At 50.6% G+C, this 19,291-nt stretch overlaps 1 protein-coding gene across 1 annotated transcript; it reads right to left on the reverse strand.

The window, feature by feature from the left end:
* Positions 1-699: 699 nt before the first annotated feature.
* On the reverse strand, positions 700-6,220 carry THBD (thrombomodulin). The gene has a single exon (XM_022594195.3). The coding sequence runs from the start codon at positions 5,787-5,789 to the stop codon at positions 4,035-4,037; it is 1,755 nt and encodes a 584-aa protein (XP_022449903.1). The 5' UTR covers positions 5,790-6,220; the 3' UTR covers positions 700-4,034.
* Between the last annotated feature and the right edge of the window lie 13,071 nt (positions 6,221-19,291).

The following is a 19,291-nucleotide window of genomic DNA, read 5'->3' on the forward strand; positions in this document are numbered from 1 at the left end:
ACACTCTTTGTTGGCCCTGCTGGATTCTTACAATGCAAACTGTGCAAGTGTTGCCGTGGGGACATGTGAATAAGTCTAGAAGTAGGTGTTACCTTCTCAAATGATTTCCGTGCGTAAATGGAGCACAAGCGCGCTCTTATGAAACTCATCCACTTGCACCGAGGATAGAATTCGACATCTCTAACCTATGTTCCCCCCCTCCACTTTTCTCTCTGCATCCCACATCTGCAGCCTCATCCTGGACCCCCTCCTCCTTGCTCACCTCACTCCACACCCTCTGCCAAGACTCTTCCCAGCACAGGGCCTTTGCACGTGCTGTGCCTTCCACCCGGACTGCTCTGCCCTCAGCTCTGTGTTTGACCAACCCCTGCTTCTCCTTCACATCCAGAATTGTCAGCTGGCCCAGCAGGCTCTCCAGCCCTGTCGTGCTGTGCTCTTCCCCCCCGGCTCCTACCACTGTTTCAGAGGCAATTCCAGTTTGTGGGGGGGGGCAGGAATTGTTTGTTGTACATCTGTCTCCCCCACCAGAGCTCAAGCTTCTCAAGGCAGGGGTTTGTCACCATGCCTGTCACCCACCAGTGACAGAGCACATGCTCAATAAATATTTGCTGAACTGATCCAAGCGGTTCGGTCTGAGGGCAAAAAAGTCATTTGAGTCATAAAATCAAATTCTGACTCATCCACCCTGGCCTTCTTCCCCAGGCCCCATGAACCCTGGAACGCCATCAGCGAACACACACCGCACACCGCTGCTGAGACTGGGAGACCTAGATGACAACGATGTGAATAGAAGGCAGGGCCCGCGGCCCATTTCACAAGGGCCACCCAGGTTTGAAATGCTGGGGGATCATTTTTAGAGTTAAGTGATTTGTTTATATGGTGTCTTTCTCAGAGAGAGGCTGAAGTTTGGAAATCTCAAGTTCAGGTGAAGCCTGTACACAGAGAGTTGGATCTCCCACAGGACAGGAAGGGAGGCACATCGCGAGGGTCTGCGCCTCGCCCCGCCTCAACCTTGCCGGTGTCCTGGGGTCCAAGATTCCCCAGTAAGGGTTCTTGCCTCTGAGTCTTGAAAGTGTGTTTTGGTTTTCTTGTGTTCTTGAGAAAGGATCTCTTCTTTGGAAGAAGACATCCTAAAGCAATGAGACTCTGACAGTCAATTTGACTGCTCCTGGGAGCAGACCCTTTTGAAAAGTGGAAGGGTAGGTGGTGAGGGTGATTGGTAAGGTATCACTCTCCCCTCTCAACCCCCAGCATGATTTATCTGCACCTGCTTTTCTCCCACTCATCGAGTTCTTCCTTCACACATACCTCTTATTGAATCTGGTTTTCTGCTAGCCTTCCGAGTCCTGAGGGCAACACTGCTGCACTGGCCATCTCGGGAAGGCACCCCTCGCCTATCACCCGCTCCACACACACCCCAAAGCCGTCTCCTTCATCCAGGATGGACGTTGACATCTCCAACTGCATCTTCACGACAGCAACTACTCAGATTAAAACTGAGAAATTCGGCATGATCCAAATGTATAAAAATATTTGGATATTTGACTGAATTCAATTTTCTTCCAACTTTTGCTTTCTGAAAACTTTCAGAACATTGCATATAAAATTCAGCCAGTTTCACCATCCCAGGAAAAGGGGCCCAGGAAATGTGTGTATTAAAAAGACAGTGTTTCCCATCTCCAAGAGAAATGAGGATGATTTAATACTGCATGAGACCTTGGTCTCTGAGCCACAGACTGACTTTTGTGTTTGCATATCTCTGAGAGCAGATAATGCCAAACCATTCACAGAGGGACACACAGCCAAGATTCTAAGAGATGCCCCAAGAAGGACTGTTTAACTCGTCCCAACAAATAATCCTATAATATATTTTGAAACACTTAGGCATAAGTCCTGTGTATGAAGTTGTTATGGTTACAGAAGGAAAAAATAAATATTTGTGCACACAGACATAACATGAAGTCCTTCTACAGTGAAAACAATCTCCACTGGAAAGGTCTTTGAAAGTCAGAGATGGAGCCTGGAGCAGACGGAGCTAGTGATGGGGTGGGGGCGCAGCCTTTAAAGGCTCCTCTTGGCATCCACATTGTCCATGAGCCTCGTTTAATAACATAAAATGAGGGGGCTGGGGGAGAGAGGTGAACAGACACAAAACCCAGGAGCACTGTTATTTGTTTATTTTCCACTTGTGATGTCATAAGCAGGAGTTTTGCCTGTGTTCTAGTTTATCTCCAATAAATAAATAACTATGTACAAATGTGCTGAGTTTACAAAATGGTAGAGGAAAACCTTTGCATTATACAAGATACATTTACATGATACGCTTTTTTCCATACACAGAAGCATGAAGCATTCCATTCTTAGCTTACTTGAACCAAAGACCCTGTGTGGCAATGTCTAAAGGTGTGTACCTAGGCTTTTCTACCAGAAAGCAAAGCTATAAAAGGAAAATTCCTCAGTTTCTTGAGAATATAGGGCCTGACTTGGCCTGCTACTTATTACTCATCCATATTTAATCTATTCCAGAATGTTGGAAGCTGTCTGGAACAGCTCTCCTCAAATATACGAAGCAGACAACCCCCTGCTGGTCTCATTAAAATGCAGATTCTCGTGCAGTAGGTGGGATGGAGCCTGAGTGTCTGCATTTCTAACCAGCTGGCAGGGGCAGCTCCAGCCTCTTGTCCCTGGACCACGTTCCAAATGGCTGGGCTTAGAAGGCCCCTCCGAACTGGGAGAACTTCTCGAGGGCCTGATCAAGGTGAGGCCCTAACTGGCCATGCTCCAGGCTGCATCCCCAAGCTCCCAAATTCAAGAAACCAGTAGAGTTGGTTTTACTGGGGCCTACAAATGACAAGAACGGTGAGAGTCCAAATGGTCATTGGCATGAATCCTGCAGCTCAAAACTTTCTTACACCGTCTCCCGGGAGGTGCTTCCATCTTCTCTCAGTTTAGAGCAACCATGTGAACATTTTCAACATTGTCAAAAATAACTCATAATAATAATAATAGGAATAATAATAATGGGAAAAGACACTGCATAAGAAGCTTAACAACAATGACTACTTTTCAGTCCAAATCAAAACAACAACAACAATAAAATGGAGGTTCATTGTTTAAAAATAAAAATGAAAATCTCCTTGCATTGAATTCCTGTGATAGTCCAGCAACATTAGTTTAACAAATGCCCTTCACATCTTAACCTTTGTTAAAATGATATTGCTGTGGAAGCCTGAAATTTCAGGACAAATTAGCAAATCTGCTGAAAGAACAAATTCCCAAGCATTCTTATTTCTAGTGTTTTTGTTTCTGTTTCACATAACACTTCTGCCCAGGCAGACAGCTAAGGGCAGAAGTAGGGTCCAATACAGGTAGGGTGGCTCAGGTGGGTTGGCCGAGTTCCTGGGAGGGGTAAATTGGGAGAAATGAAAGGGCTGAAATGCCGCTTGGCTTCATAAATGCGAGAGGGCTGGAAAAGATAGTATAAGGGCCCCATGACAAGTGGGAGCACATAAATATATAGACAGAGAAGGGGAGAGAGGGGAAGGGAGAAAGGAGGGAGAGATACAAAGTGGGTGCCGGAGACACAAGGGTAAGGGAAAGAAGCCAAAGAACAAAAAATACTTAAAAAATAAATATCTTGGTCATTGTCTATGACTCAATTACACTTCACTTAGTCCACTGGGATGAAGTCTGCCCCAAGGCCGCCAACCAAGAACACTCACCCCTCCTGTGCCCCTCGGTGAGGGCATCGGACACTTCGCAATCTTGTCACTGTAAAACTGCCAACTCTGCCCACTTGTCCGATGACATCATAGAAATGGCTGGGGCCATACTTCTTCCAACGCGCCCCCGCCCCCCGCCCCCATAGCCAAGTGTAGAAGCAGCGAAAGAAGAGGAGCGAGCGTCTTCTCCAGTTCTGACGCCAGCCAAGGTGCTTTGGGGTAGTGGGAGAGAAAGGCTGGAGAGGGGAGGAGCAATGAGGCCCAGGAGGGAGGAAAAGGCCACCCAACACCTGGGCCAGGGAGGGAGGTCCCTCAGAGTTTCTGAGGCGTCCGCTCGGTCTTCACGTGCTGCAGTACCACCTCCTTGGAGGGGACCCCGCACTTGTACTCCAGCTCCGCCCGCGAGGTGCCTTGCTTCTTGCGCAGGTGGCAGAGGAGCGCCAAAAGCGCCACGACCAGAGACAGGCTCGCGATGGAGATGCCTACGAGCACGCCCGAATGCAGAGGCCCCGCGGGCGGGGGCGAGGGGCGAGGGGTGGCGCCGGGAGTCGGGCTGCCCGGGAGCGCCCCAGAGCCGCCGTCCTCCTCGTCGCCGCCCTGGTCGCCGCCGCTCACCTTGATGGGGTCACAGTCGGTGCCAGCCTGGCCGAAGAGGGCCGTGTCGGGCCCGCAGATGCACTCGTAGGTGCCGGGGAGGTTGTGGCACTCGCCAGGGCAGTAGCCGTTGTTGCACTCGTTGATGTCCGTGCACACGGAGCCCTCGTCCAGGATGTAGCCCTCGGGGCACCGGCAGATCGCCAGGTTGTTGGGGTCGCAGTCGGCCGGGCACGAAGTCTGGTTGCAGAACATCTGGCACCTGTGCGGGGCGTGGGGGATGGGCGCGAAGCCCTCGGCGCAGATGCAGAGGTAGTCAGTTCCGCCCGTGGGCTGGCACTGGTACTCGCAGTTGGTGCCGAAGCACGGGTCCACAGGCTCCACGCACTCGCCGTCCACCAGGTCGAAGCCGGGGAAGCAGTGGCACTGGAAGCCGCCCTTCGTGTTGACACAGCTCTGCGGGCACGGACTGGGCACCTGCGTGCAGTCATCCACGTCCTCACACCGGTGCTGGTCCGCAGCCAGCCGGTAGCCCGTCGCGCACATGCACGTGTAGTTGGTGGGCGCGTCGGGGAAGCCGGGGACGCAGAAGTGCTCGCAGAGTTGGTGGCACGGGTGCTCGGCCGGCACCGCACAGGAGCGCCCGTCCGCCTGCAGGGCGGCGTCGGCGGGGCAGAGGCAGCTCGACGCCCCGGCGCTCTCGTTGCACGCGTGCTCGCAGCCGCCGCCCTCCACGCTGCAGGCCCAGGCGCCCGGCGCCTCCCGGCCCCAGCGCGCCTCGGCCTCAGCGGGCGGCACCGCGCACTCCAGCTTCACCCCGAGGGGCATCACGGCGGCCGAGCTGCCCAGCGGCAGCGCTTGGAAGTCCGCGCCGCGGGCCCCAAACGGGGTGCTGTAGGTGACGGAGACGCCGGCGGCCGCCGCGGCGCCGGGCTCCACAACCAGCGGCCGGCAGGAGGCGGCGAAGTTGAACTCGCAGAGGAAGCCGTCGGCCTCCGCGCCGCACTGCAGCTCCTCCCAGGCCGGCTCTCCCGGTGCCAGAGCCCAGTCCGCCGAGACGGCGACGCACAGCGGACCGCAGAGGGGCGTCCCGTCGTCGTGATGCCGCGCCCACCTGCTGTAGCTGGTGCGGTTGTCGCCCGTAACCCACTGGAAGCCGCGCAAGGGCTCGTGGTGCCCCGGGTCGCCGCAGCCGGGCGGGAGCTGCAGGCCGATCCAGAGCCGCGGGCCATCGCCGCCGTCGCCACTCAGTAGCAGGGAGATGACATCCGCTGCAACCGAGGAGCGCACGGTCATCAGGTGGCCCCGCAGCTGCTCGCAGACCCGGCTGGCGGCGAGGAAAGTCGCGGGACCCCGGAAGAGCGCGAAGCAGTCGTGCTCGACGCACTGGCTGCCGAGGGGCTGCGGCTCCGGGGGCGCCGGGAGCCCCAGGCCGGCGGGGGCCAACACGCCGAGGAGCAGGACGCGGAGCATAGTGTCCACACGCCGCGCGCAGGGGCCCGGCCGGGGCTGAAAGGCGCAGGGCGCCACCGGCGACAGCCGCTCGCGTCGGTCCCGGACTAGGCGCGTCCGGCTGCGTCGCGCAGCCCCGGCGAGGCAGCCTCTGACAGGCGGGCGGGCCAGGGCCCGAGTTTATAAGTGCGCGGCCCCCCTCCCTGGACGTTCGGGAAAAGGAAGGAAGTGCCTGGTGGGAAGGGCTGATGCTGCATTCTCGGATTACTGGGTTCTTCGAACGCCCTGCGCCCGCCCTCGCGCCCAGGATCACCTCGCGGGGATGAGTAAACTCGGCCCCGGCTGGGAGGTCCTCGGGCGGGGCCAGCAGCGCAGGGTCCCGGGAGGACAGCACCTCTGTCAGCACGGCGACAGGACCCGCCCCACGCGTGCAGCCCTACAAGGGGCTTAACCCGCAGCCCTCCTTAATCTCCGGTCCTCTTTCTTTTCCTTCATCAATGTGCTGTTACCACCTATTTCAAGGAAAAGGCTGGATTGCGGAGCTCTGGGAAGAGGAGACTGGGCGAGGAAGGCTTGGAATGAGAGGTGGGGACGTAGCGCCCAGGACCTGCAGGGCTGCGGGAGGAGGTGCCCGCCACCCAGAGGGTTTTGGGAGGGGCTGCCTAGGGCGTGGCCTTCCCCAAAAAACAAGAGCGCAAGGAGAGCGAGCCACACCCTCCCCGGCCAGGGCTCCTAGCTCCGGAGAAGGAGGCGCTTGGAGACAGCGGGCGTGGCTAAGGCGACCACGCTCACAGGAGGAGGACTGGCCTAACACCCGGTCCCCAAGTGGGGACCCACGAGTCCCTGAGCGCCAGCTGCCACGGCCAGACCTCATCTCATCGCGTGAGAAAGTCGTGGGGACACTGTCAGGGCGGCAAGGTCTTGCCACCCTTCGGAAGTGGTGGCAGGCGAATTCCCGCCGAGCCCTGTAGGGGCGAGCGAGTTTAGCCTGTTTGGTCTGAGTTCTTCCAGCATCGCAGAGGGACAGTGCAACTAGCACCCCCAAAGGGACCCGTGGTGTGCCCTTGCAGGGAGGGTCTGTCTTTTGAGGGTTTTTCCCTTTGGCTGAGCAATCAGATTGACACAGAGGAGCACATAAATGCCAATTGGACGGCAAAGGACATAGACGAGGGGCTGTCCTGGGCACGCGCGGGGTGGGGAGCGCTGGGAGGAGACTGGAATCTGTCACTTTCGCGATCTTATCCGCTCACTCTCGGATCAGGAATGCGGAGGGGTGGGTCCAAAGCAGAACGGTGAGGGGCAAACTTTTTTTTTTTTTTTTAACACCCTGCGCCATCCTCCGCCGCGGTCACTTACTGCGACGCGCCAGGCGGCGGCGCTGTTGAACTCTAAACGAAACCAAAGACGTTGGTGAGCTCGAACTTGGGCTAAAAGGGTTAGGGTGTGGGGACCCAGAGGCCTCTCCCAGGGCAGGACACGCGGACCCCTCGTCTTACCCGCGGATCGGGCCCCCACGCCCAGCAGAGCCCAGGACTTGCGAAAGAACAGGAGAGTGTGGTGTCATCACCTGCGGAAGACAAGCACCTGCCGGCGGACAGACTGACCGCAGTGACCAAGGGGGCGGGGCGGGGACACTCCGAAAGCGAAAGGCGGGAGGCACTGTGGTCCCCTGCACCCCCTGACGCCTGCCCGCGGGCGCAGAGCCTCCTGAATATCCCGCTGCCCCCCGGTACCCCACGAAAAGGGACACCGAGGTCTGAGGGTCCCCGGAGTGGGAGCGACTGCCCCTCCAAGAGGAGGAAGGAAAGACCCCCAGATCGGAGAGTCGCGCAGCCCAGGGTGGGGACGGGGCAGGCGCTGGCCTGACATCCCACTGGCTGCAGAGCTGAGTCAGGGGTCACGACTCTGGCCGCCCTGGAGAGGCTGTCTCGGTGCAACGGGCCCGGGGCGGGGCGGGGCCTCCAGACACCGGCTGGAACTCGCCCCTGCAGAGACCTCAGAGGTGGGCGCGTGAGACGGGAAAGGGGACCGGACCAGCCACACCCTTTGTTCAGCATTTACAAAGGATTTCAGGACTACAGCGGCGGCGAGACAAAGCCGTAAACGAAGGGCGGGGCCCTCTGAGCCCGTGCCAGCCCTTAAAGGAGTTGAGGGACGTTCAAGCGTCAGGTCTGGCCGCCACCAGGCTGGGTCACTTCACGGATGGGTTCTAGCTGATTCACCCTTAGCCAAAGAGCTTTATCAAGTGTGGCAAGCAGCTTTTTTCTTAAGAGACGTAGAAAAGAACTTTCTAGTTCTAACATGAACACCTGCTCGTAGACTTGTTAACCCCTAGGTCCCCTGATGAAGACCCTGCTTGGCAGTGTTTCTCTCCAGAGCACGTGGGCAGCTGTCCCTGCTCTGACTTAGAACTTAAGCGTCTCCCGTGGGGAAGGAGAAAACCGATGTGTGGAAATGCACAATTCCAGGTGCTCAGGGCTTCGGGACTGTGAGAAGTGGGGACTGACTCCCAATTGTTGCTGGTGATAAGAGCCCCAGGCCCCCCGGGGTGGAAAAGCCTGTCACTAGCACCTGAGGACACAGGACAGGGTGGAGAGGGGTGCATACCCTGTCCAATGCAATAGCCATAATCACCTGTGGTTATTTAAACTAAAACTCATTACATTAAAGTTAGAAATTCAGTTTCTCAGTCTCACTAGCCACATGTCAAGTACCCCACAGGCTCGTGACTACAAATTGAACATTACTGAGAAAACACTTGATCATCGCAGAAATTGCTATTGGACGGCTCTTGTCTACACATAGAGCCAAGTAATGACCTCAGGGAAGCCATTGGTGGGGGCATATGAGTGTCTCTTCTAGGATTCCAAGAACACCATCTTGCAACCATTGTTGTTTTCAAGGTAATTGTTGTGAAAACTGCCATCAGAATCTAGAAGGGAAACTTTAAGAAGAGTAAAAACTGGGGCTTCCCTGGTGGTGCAGTTGGTGAGAGTCCGCCTGCCGATGCAGGGGACATGGGTTCGTGCCCCGGTCCGGGAAGATCCCACATGCCGCGGAGCGGCTGGGCCCGTAAGCCATGGCCGTTGAGCCTACGCGTCCGGAGCCTGTTCTCCACAACGGGAGAGGCCACAACAGTGAGAGGCCCGCGTACAAAGAAGAGTAAAAACTGTATAATCACTATTAGTACTTGACTAATAAATACATCAATATTACTTTTAACCTGGATGTTAAGTATAATAATTTAGATATTAAGAAGAAAGACATTTAAAAGATAAAAACCTTATGCTTATAAGCCATAACAATGTTAAAATACAGACACAAAAATTAAGTCTCTGTGGTGATGCAGCAACATACGAATCTAGTAGTGGAAATTAAATGCCTGGTGAGCAAATGTTACTCAATAAACAACAGTCTGCCACTGTAGCAGAACGCAGGCTTTACTAAATACTTACTCTCAGCCAGACTTGAAGAAAGAAGTGAGGTGAAAATTAACAGTACTTTATTGGCCCATTCTTTATAAAAAGAAAATATGTTGCATCTACCCAAACCCCACATTTGATACCATATTTGATGATGAAAGACCAGAAGCTTTGCCCCTAAGATCAGAGACCAGCCTGCTCCCACCACATCACTCTGTAGTGTGCTGGAGATTCGAGCTAGATTCTAGCCAGGGCAGTTCCACATGGAAGTCAAATAAAAGGCATCCAGAATGGAAAGGAAGAAATAAAATTATCTCTTTATTCATGATATTGTCTTGTTTGTATATGGAAAATCCTAAGAAAACTATTCAAAAACTATAAGAACTAATAAACAAGTTCAGCGTTACAGGTTAAAAAATCAATACATAAAAATCACTTGCATTTTAACAATGCACAAATTGAAAATGAAATTAGAAAACAATTCCGTTTACAATAGCATTAAAAGAGAATGAAATACTTAGGAATAAATTTAACAGAAGTGCAAAATGTATGCTCTGAAAACTGCAAACAATGTTGAAAGAAATTTTAAAACACCTAAATAAATGAAAAGACATCCTATGTTTATGGATTGGAAGATTTAATATGGTTAAGGTGGAGAAATTCCCAAAATTCATCTACAGATTCAGTGTAATCTCTATTAAAATATCTGCTGATTTCTCTACAGAAATTTTCATGCTGATCCTAAAATTCACATGGAAATTCAAGGGACTCTGAATAACCAAAATAATCTTGGAAAAGAGAAACAAGACAGAAGGATTCACACTTCTTGATTTCAAAATTTACTACAAAGCTGCAGTAATCAAAACAGTGTGGTTCTCGCATAAGGAAAGACATAAATCAATGGCACAGAATTGAGAGTCCAAAAATAAACCCTTTGAAGATATACAAATGGCCAATAAGCACGTGAAAAGATGCTCAAATATAAAACTTTTTGTATTTACTTTTAGTCAATTAATTTTCACAAGGGTGCCAAGACAATTAAATGGAGGAAAGAATAGGATTTTTTATTCTAGCCATCCTAGTGAGAGTGAACTGGTTTCTCAGTGTGGTTTGATTTACATTTGCCTGGTGGCTAATGATGTTGAACATCTTTTCATGTGCTTATTGGCCATTTGTGTGTCTTCTCTAGTTGAGTGTCTATTCAGGTTCTTTACCTGCGTCTTAATTGGGTTAGTTGTCTTTTTGTTATTGACATTTTCCAGCGACTCACAGATGCTGACGCAGGCCTATTTTCATCAGCCAGGGTTGCAGACCAGCTACTGCAGACCGCGGGGGTCTGAGAACGGCCCGCAGGGAGGTTTGGCAGCTCCTGGGTGAACAGAGTGTGAACGTCTGGAACTTGGGCAGATGGGCCCCGCGGGGGAGGGAAGGAGTCACAGAGAGCAGCTGTGGGGAGGGAGCTCTGCTCTGGGGGTGAGGGGCTGCCAACATTTGAGTTCATCACTCAGAAATCCCACTTCCACCCACGGGCCTGGGGGTGCCTGGGGTTCCGTCTAGCTCTGTGGGAAGAGGGGAAGGGAGTGGCTTCCCGCTGGGCGTACCTGACCCCACTCACCTGCACCCAGAGCCAGCCCACCCACCAAAGGAGGGGGAAGCATTCACCCATACCCAAACCACTGGGAATGCTTTTCAGACTGGGAATAATTCTGAAGCCAGATCCCAGAGAAGCACTGGCAAAGGCTTCTCTTTAGAGGTTTTTTTTCTCCTTTGGATGGGACTTTTGGGGCATTTAGCAAGACCCAGCCTTCCGAAGTCCCTTAAAGGACCCCCCAGGAAAGGGGACAGACTTATCTCATGTTCCACAGGCAACGAGGAAGGATGCTTCCTCCTTGGAACTGGACGTCACTTTTATGCTCCTGATGGCCAGCTGGCCACTGAAGAATTCGGAGTCAACAGATGCAGGGGAGAATCCTGGCAGCATCGTCCATGGTGCATATTTAAAACTCCAGCTGGTCCTACCACAACCAGGATAAATACACACTGCTGATAACATGTAAATCCAGCACTTGAAATATGCTACAGAGAAACTATAACTCTGTTTTCTCACAGTCTTTGCTCTTCTGCTGTTTTCCTATGGTCTTGAGCTTGGACATCATTTTTGTATTTTATCCTGTAATCTCAAAGTCATATTTCATGGGGAGTTAAGCAATCTCTAAATCAGGGGAAAATAATGGTTGAAAAAATATATATTTGGCTTCCTAGAAAATATTTGCCGCCATTTCCATTTCTGGCCCTGCATCTTTCCAGAGAGTTGAGAATGTCATTTAAATGAGTCAGTCCCCAGAGCTCAGGAGAAGTGACAAAAATGTCGACACCCTGCCCCAGACTGTTCATGCATCGCCACCTCTGGCCGAGTGAGAAGCAGCTGGGATCGGAAACAGGCAGAGAGAGAGGAAGGGATCTGCCAGCCAAGCAGCTGCCTTGTCCCTCCAACATGAGGTCCCAGACCAGCATCCTCACCTGGGGGCTGGTTAGAATGCAGCATCTCTGCTTCCACCCTGTGCCTCCCGCATCAGAATCTGCCTTTGACCAGATCCCAGAGACAAGGGGTGCACACACTCCCCCAGCATGGTTGTGCTGGAAAAGGACCCAGCCGGGCAGCAGAATGGCCTCATTGAGACCTCACACCAAACCAGCTCCTTCCCTGGCCCCCCATAGAGGTTCACTGACCCGCTCAAGTTTGTGGAAAGGAGCCCTCAAGACCAGCAGCATCAGTGTCACGTCTTCTCTCTGTAAACACCATTTGTCACCTTGGACTTGTCAGAAAGGCAGACTCCTGGGCCCAGCCCAGACCTCCTGAAACAGAAACTCCAGGGCTTAGGCCCAGCCACCTGGGTTTGGGCAAGCCCTCCTGAGGATTCTGGTGCACAAGCATGAGAACCGCTGGCTCACCATGTAGATGTTGTGGCCCCAAGGCTCTGATCACATCCTCATCCTTCTCCTGGGCCGTCCACTTCGGGTCCTGGCCCCGCCAACACATCCATGGACCTGCAGCCACAGTTCCTGCTTGCAGGGGCACAGCTAACCCAAATCTTATTCTGATGAGGTCACGGAAATAGATTTTTAAGCCAAGCTAAGTGGAATTTGTAGAATTTTGCCACAAAGAAGGTGCAGCAGGCATCATGAACGGGAGGCTGAAAGTCACACATGGGGATAAAAGCAGGAAGGTTGAAGGGATCCAGGATGCTAAGAGCATCAAGAATTCAGAGCCCCAGCCTTGGACTGTCAACTTCTGGACTTCCTGTCATGGAAGACAAATAAATCTCTATTTGGTTCCTCCACAGTAATCAGATTTCTGTTCCACGCAGCCAACCACCTGCCCAGTTGGTGCAAACTTGAATAAGTTGAAGTGTAGCTTCCTGGACTGCCATTTATCTGATCTAATTTATTTAAATTTCAAAGCCTGATTCTAATTTTTAGTCAAATGTCATCATTAAATAGTACCTTCTGTGTGTTCATGAGGTCACATCCCTCCAACCAGAGGTCAACAAAAGGGACAGACAGTATTTTAGCACAAGGTTGGGCACATAAGATGAACTTGAACAAGTATGACCACGCTTAGCTCTGTTTCTATGATAGAAAAGCTCTCTGAAACTCAACTTCTCTTCTCAAAATGAGGATAAAAGCTACATCCTAGGGTTAGATGACAAAATCTGGGTCCTAGGGCTACTCTGAACCTCTGGATCTGCTTCACGGACACCAGGATGGGCAGGGGAAGCAGGCAGGTCCATGGGGCAAGTACCGAGTTATTTGTTCCAGAAAACAGCTGCTGCTGTGTATGCTGCTGTCAGCAATTACACTTCTGTTTATACTGATATCCAAGCCTCAATGTCCAGAAAATTGTTATGAGGATCCAGGGCCCTCAAAACTTCAAGCTTATGAAGACATACGATCGTCTTCAAGAATCAACACACCAAGGTCACACAAAACTAATGGGTTCATCTTCAATTTTAATCTAAAATTACTGTGTCAGACCCCAGTTATTTAGATGAAATCTAGGAGCATGTGTTTGTCTTGCTGGGTGAGGAAGGAAAGTGGGTCTGGAAAATATGAGAAGTCTGAATTAGAGAATGTTTTAAATGGCAACGAGGCAGACACTCTTGGTTGACTGACCCCTCCCCCATCCACACCCCCTCACAGGCCTGCTCTCTAAGGACCCTCCCAGTGGTCAGTCTAGAGACGGTCATGTTGTCCAATTTTAGCCAATGAGATATTTTTTAAAACTGCTTGGTGGGCTATCTGGAGGATCCTTCGAAAAGGACAAATATAAGATCTGTTTCTGGTAAAAAAGAAATTTTTAATTCTGGACAAAATATAAAAAACAACTATTTGAAGACACTGGGTAGTGACCAGAATCAGACAGAAACTGGAGGGATTTAACCCTTCAAAGAAGGAAGCCACTTTGGGTGAGATCCATGTTTATTCATACTTTCTCCTCAGCACACTCGCAATTTGCAAGGTGTGGGGCAACTAAAACCCGTTAAGAGAATGAAAAGATAAGCCACAGACTGGGAGAAAATCTTTGCAAAAAAATTTTTGATAAAGGACTGGTACCCAAAATATACAAAGGAACTCTTAAAACTCAACAATAAGAAAACAACCCAATTTTAAAATGGGCAAAAGACCTTAGCAGACACCTTACCAAAGAAGATGCACAGATGACAAATAAGCATATAAAAAGATGCTCCACATCATGCCATCAGGGAAGGCAAATTAAAACCAAAATGAGATGCCACTACGTACCTATTAGAATGGCCCAAATCCAGAACACTGACAATACCAAATGTTGAGGAGGATGTGGAGCAGCAGGAACTCTCATTCATTGCTGACGGGAATGCAAAACGGTTTGGCCACCTTGGAGGACAGTTTGGTAATTTCTTACAACACTAAACATATTCTTATAATATACAGTAATCACCCTATTAGGTATTCACACGAATGAATTAAAAACTTATGTCCACACAAACACATGGATGTTTAGAGTAATTTTATTGATAATTGCCAAAACTTGGAAGCACCCAAAATATCCTCTGGTAGGTAAGTGGATAAATAAATGGTGGTGCATCCAGACAGTGGAATGTTATTCGAACCAAAAAAGAAATGAGCTATTGAGCCATGAAAAGACATGGAGGAAACTTAAATGCATACTGCTAAGCCAATCTGCATATGCTACATGCTGTATGATTCCAAATGTATGACATGCTAGAAAAGGTAAAACTAGGGAGACAGTGAGAGATCAGTGGTTGCCAGGGTTTTGGGGAAAGGGGGAAGAGGTGAACAGGTGGAGCCCTGGGGGTTTTAGGGCAGGGAAACTATTCTGTGTGATACTGCACTGGTGGATACATGTCATGATACATTTTTCAAAACCCATAGAATGTACAATACAAAGAGTGAACCCTAATGTAAGCTATGGACTTTAGTTAATAATAATGCGTCAATGTTGGCTCATCATTTTACCCTATGTACCTCACCAAAGCCAAATCGTAATAACAGGAAACTGTGCAGTGTTGAGAGGTTATATGGGAGCTCTCTGTACTTTCAACTCAATTCTTTTGTAAACCTAAAACTACTCAAAAAATGAAATCTAGTAGTGAAAAAAAGAATACTTGGTGAACCCAAAATAAAAGAAGAAAAAAGAATCAGAAGAAAAACAAAAAAGTAGAAAAGGCAGAAAACAAGTAACAAAACAACAGGCTTAACTTTATTTATTTATTCATTCATTCATTCATTCTGGTTTGTTTTCTTGTTTGTTAAGCTAATGCATGAGTTGATTCCAGACCACGTGACTCCAAATTTTGAAATAAAAAGGTCCAGATGAATCACCTTTTCCTATGCTCAAAAAAGGATAAGTACCTCATGTTGAAGAACGTTCAGCATGTAACTAAAGTTAACAAACAGCATTTCATTTCAGCCTCAAACCATTAAACACCAAATCCAGTCTCTGAACATCAAAGCCATTCTGGGCATCTGGTCCCATCTGAAAAAGCCTCTTACAGAAAGGCCATGACATTACTGCAGACACTGGTCTAACTTCAAACCTGGCATCTGCAGCACCCAGGAGCTTTTCCAAAGTTGTTCTTACCTATGAATTTTAATAACATGAATGGTTGTTCCCATAGTAAAAGATGCTTCCCTGAAAGAGCGGGGCCTGAAGACCAGGGGTAGGCTTTGGCCATTGCTCTGAGGGAAATGCAGTTAGATGACTTGAAGGAGGGAGATCAGAGAAGGAACAGGACACTGTGAATCTGAAAAGATAATACGCAGCATGGTGTTGTGGGGGGGAGTGGGCGTGGAGCCGATGAGGGGGTGGCGGGGAGACCTCTTCTTCATGAGGTATGTGCATCTTTGGATGGAGGCCAGGAAAATGAAGGGGATTCATGATTCCTGAGCTGCCCTGGAGGGAGGTAGAGAGAAGACTGGGCACAGAAGGTGTGTCCAGGCCCATGCTCTGTAAATAAACCTCCTGTGAATACCTGTGGCCAAGAACGTGAGGCTCCTGGTTTCATCGCCCTTGAGTAGACGTCTAAGAGCAGAACCGGTAGGTCATATGTGAATGCTTAACTTTTTAAGAAACTAGCCAGCTGTTTCTGATGAAGCGCACCTCTGACATTCCCATCACTGTGCACAAGAGGTCCAGTGGAGAAGTCACCTCTGACGGCAGGATACAGCCATGCCTCCTCCTCCGCGACACACGAACGTACCATTGTGACCAAGACAGAACCGGGAAGGCCCCTGCGGGATCAATGAGGGCACGGACACAAGATGCGCCCTCAGATCACGGCGGGTCTCAGGTGCACAAGCTCTCTGGGGATGGCAGAGAGCTTTGGAGCAGTACTATTGTGTGTGTGTGTGTGTGTGTGTGTGTGTGTGTGTGTGTGTGGTTGGGGGAATACACAGCGCAGCAATACAGGGATGCTCATTTGGACATAAGCTATTATTAGAAATACCCATCATTGCTCAGTGTTCCACCTTCCTGTCTCAAATAGGTTGAGAGCCAGCCTGTCTCCTCACTGGCTGCTGGTTGACACTTTTGCGTTTAGTCAGAGGCAGTGAGACCTAGTGATGTGGTGAGGCTGCAGGATTTCACAGCCCTACTTCACCACTTGTCAGCTGTGGCCACGGACAAGTTTAGTAAGTATTCTGTGCCTCCGGTTCTTTACCTATAAAGTGGGGAGAGTGATACTGGCTGTTTCCCAATAAATAAATACCACTTTCTATCTTGTAGTAATAAAAGTTTGGTGAATTTTCCTGCCACATTGCTTTAATAACGTGTCCTGTGAACTATCTATCCAGGTGGCCTTACATTGACAACATTTGAAACCTGGTTGCGTGTAAAGCTCTGTGTGAGGCTCACCCTTCCCTCAGGTGCCTCCCAGCCTCGCAAGAAGACAGACACGGGAACACTGAGCAATCACGCCAAGAACAAAGGGACGGGGCCATCAGAGAAATCTGGAAAGAGAACTCTTTCTTCAGGGACTCAGCTGCCTTCTGAAGAAATCTGCTGTGACTTGTGGAGGAAGGAAGGTCTGTCTCAGCCAGGTGTAGGGGACAGGTGAGGACAGGTGAGGATGCGACTGGGGGCCCAGCCACAGCCCTGAGACTGTCACTGTGGTCAGGTCAAATTCCATCCTCCCATGTCTGCGTCTCTGCACCTGAAGTCTTCTCCCATCCCAAGAGTGGAGGCCCCTCTGGAAGTGCCAGGAATTACCCATCACCCTGCAGCAGCCCCATCCATTATTGGCGGCAGTTGGTGTATCAATACCCCGGCTCCCTTGGCCCTCGGGTAGAATACATTCCCAGAGTTTCCACGGTTGTATCACCTCCCCGTGACTCTACCGCTAACGCTGTCCTCCCCAATAAACTACTTGCACTGGAATCCCTGTCTCCAGGTCTGCTTCTGGAACAGAGGGAGCGTGGAGACCAGATGGATATGAGAGCAACTGTCCAAGAGCAGTAGGGACGTCCTGAGCGTGCGCAGTGCCCTCTGCAGGAGACAGGGCGGGGTGAGCAGACAGCGGGGGGGCAGCTAGTGGACTCTGGTCGGAGAGGAGGCCGCGGACAACATCAGGCTTTAAAATAGGACCCTCTGTGTGCGGCGTTGGCTCCCACTGCCTGCTGTCCTGCTCCAGGGCCCCCAGGGCAGCCATGCATCTGACAAACAGTTATTGAGCACCACTGTGTGCCAGGCCTGGGACGTATCAGGGACCAAACAACAACAGAAATCTGCCCTGGAGGAGCTTACATATATATAAATATAGACAATAAATAAGAAATCATAATTACTGGAGGAGATGATACACCGTGTTAGAAGGTGACCAGCGCTTTGGGAGGGGCAAGGGCCACTGGGAGGGCTGGAGAGAAGGTGCGATTTCACAGCCACCTCAAGATGGAAGAAAGAAAGGAGCAGAGGAAGGTCAAGGGACACGGGGAGGAGGACCACCCAAAACCGCTTCCAGAATAAGAGAGTCAAGAGGATGGTCAGGAGGGAATGCTCCCAATAATGAGAGAAGAAAACTGCCCCCAAATGGATAAAGGAGAGGCCCTCCTGGTGGACCCCCAGACCAGCAATAGCAGCTTCCCCTGGAAACCTGCTAGAAATGCAGGTTCTCGGGCTGCAGCCCAGACCTACTCACTCAGACCCTCTGGGCTGAGGCCCTGCAGGGGCTCCAGGCTCCTACGATGGAGAAAGAGGACCCAGGGCAGGCAGGATGGGAACACATAGAGACAAACATAAAGAAAGCGGAAAACAAAGAAATTTTCACTGAAAATGTTTGTATTCATAAAATGCCACAGATTAGGTTTATCAGTCTCAAGGGTTAGACAAAATATAATTTGACCTGAAAATGTCCAAAAACTTATATTTCATATTGGTAAAGAAAGCAATATGCCAAATGCACTTCAATCACCCAAACGCACAGCTTTGAGGAGACAAAGCTGACCCCCATGAGAGACGATGACTTGGACAAAGATGATGGACAAACTGGTGTGGCGGGTGTGCAGGACTGCACCCCACACACACTGCGACCTTGACCTTGACCATGAGGGTGAGGGCTGGGACACACAGGGGCACTACTCTTGGGTGCGGAGATGACGGGTTTGACAAGGAAGGGAAACACTTAGGTTTGGGACATAATCTTTTTGGGAAAGGAAGACCCTGGAGAAAGAAGGTAAGAGGCGCAATTATTTTCCTCCACCTCACAAGTCTCCTTATTTTCATGGGATATTTGAACTCAGAAGGAGCTCAACAGAGCAGACATCATGGACCCAGCTTAAGACTCTATGATATCAATGATGCGGACAAGTGTGAAACGTGAAGGGGACGAGATAAGCAGTGCTTTTCAGGGAAAGGTGACAAGAGCACAATGCGAAGGGTTTTCGTCCTCCACCAGGATCAGCAGAATGCAGCTCAGCTGCTCCACCATGTGACCCAGTAGGTTAGAGATGGCACAGAGGGGAAAACGGCCCTGCACTGTCTCAAACTGAAAGCCAAGATGTGCAGTTGGGGCCCGATGACCTTCACCTTGACCTTCATTTGAGCATCCCCTGCCCCCTATCCCTCCCTCCCTCTCCTTCCTTTCTTCCCTCTCTGTTTATCCTCCATTCTTCCCCTCCTTCCCTCCATGCAGTTGAATTCTATGGACCAATTTCTACCACAAGGGAGGACTAACATCCAAGTCAATGGTGACAAACCTCAAATAAAAAACCCAACAAACAGAACCCGAGTGGCAGCACATGGGGAACTCTGGCTGTGGGCTCCTGGAGGCTTGGGAGGGTTTGCTCAGCCCTGAGAAGAGAAGAGCGGCCCCTCGGGTCAAGTTCCCTGGAGTGGCTGCTGGCCTCGGGGCTTCTCCCCGACCTTTCACTCTGGGCCTCTTTATTCACTTTTCACCGCTTACCTGGCCTTCATTTCTTCCGAAAAGGATGAGCCAGGGTGTAAAGGGGATGAGACATGGTTCTCTTTTTAAGCAACTGTAATGTCACAATATAATTCAAGGAGAGACTGAGCTGAGGCTTTTTGGTTTGGGGTTTATTGTCTCTGCC

The sequence above is a fragment of the Delphinapterus leucas genome, chromosome 15, assembly GCF_059928025.1.
Source record: "Delphinapterus leucas isolate spDelLeu-1000000601 "Yukka" chromosome 15, BTC_Dleu_Yukka2, whole genome shotgun sequence".
Classification (NCBI taxonomy): Eukaryota; Metazoa; Chordata; class Mammalia; order Artiodactyla; family Monodontidae; genus Delphinapterus; species Delphinapterus leucas.

Excerpts from the sequence above, each read along its gene's own strand:
- THBD (XM_022594195.3), bottom strand. The coding sequence starts at position 5,789 with ATGCTCCGCGTCCTGCTCCTCGGCGTGTTGGCCCCCGCCGGCCTGGGG.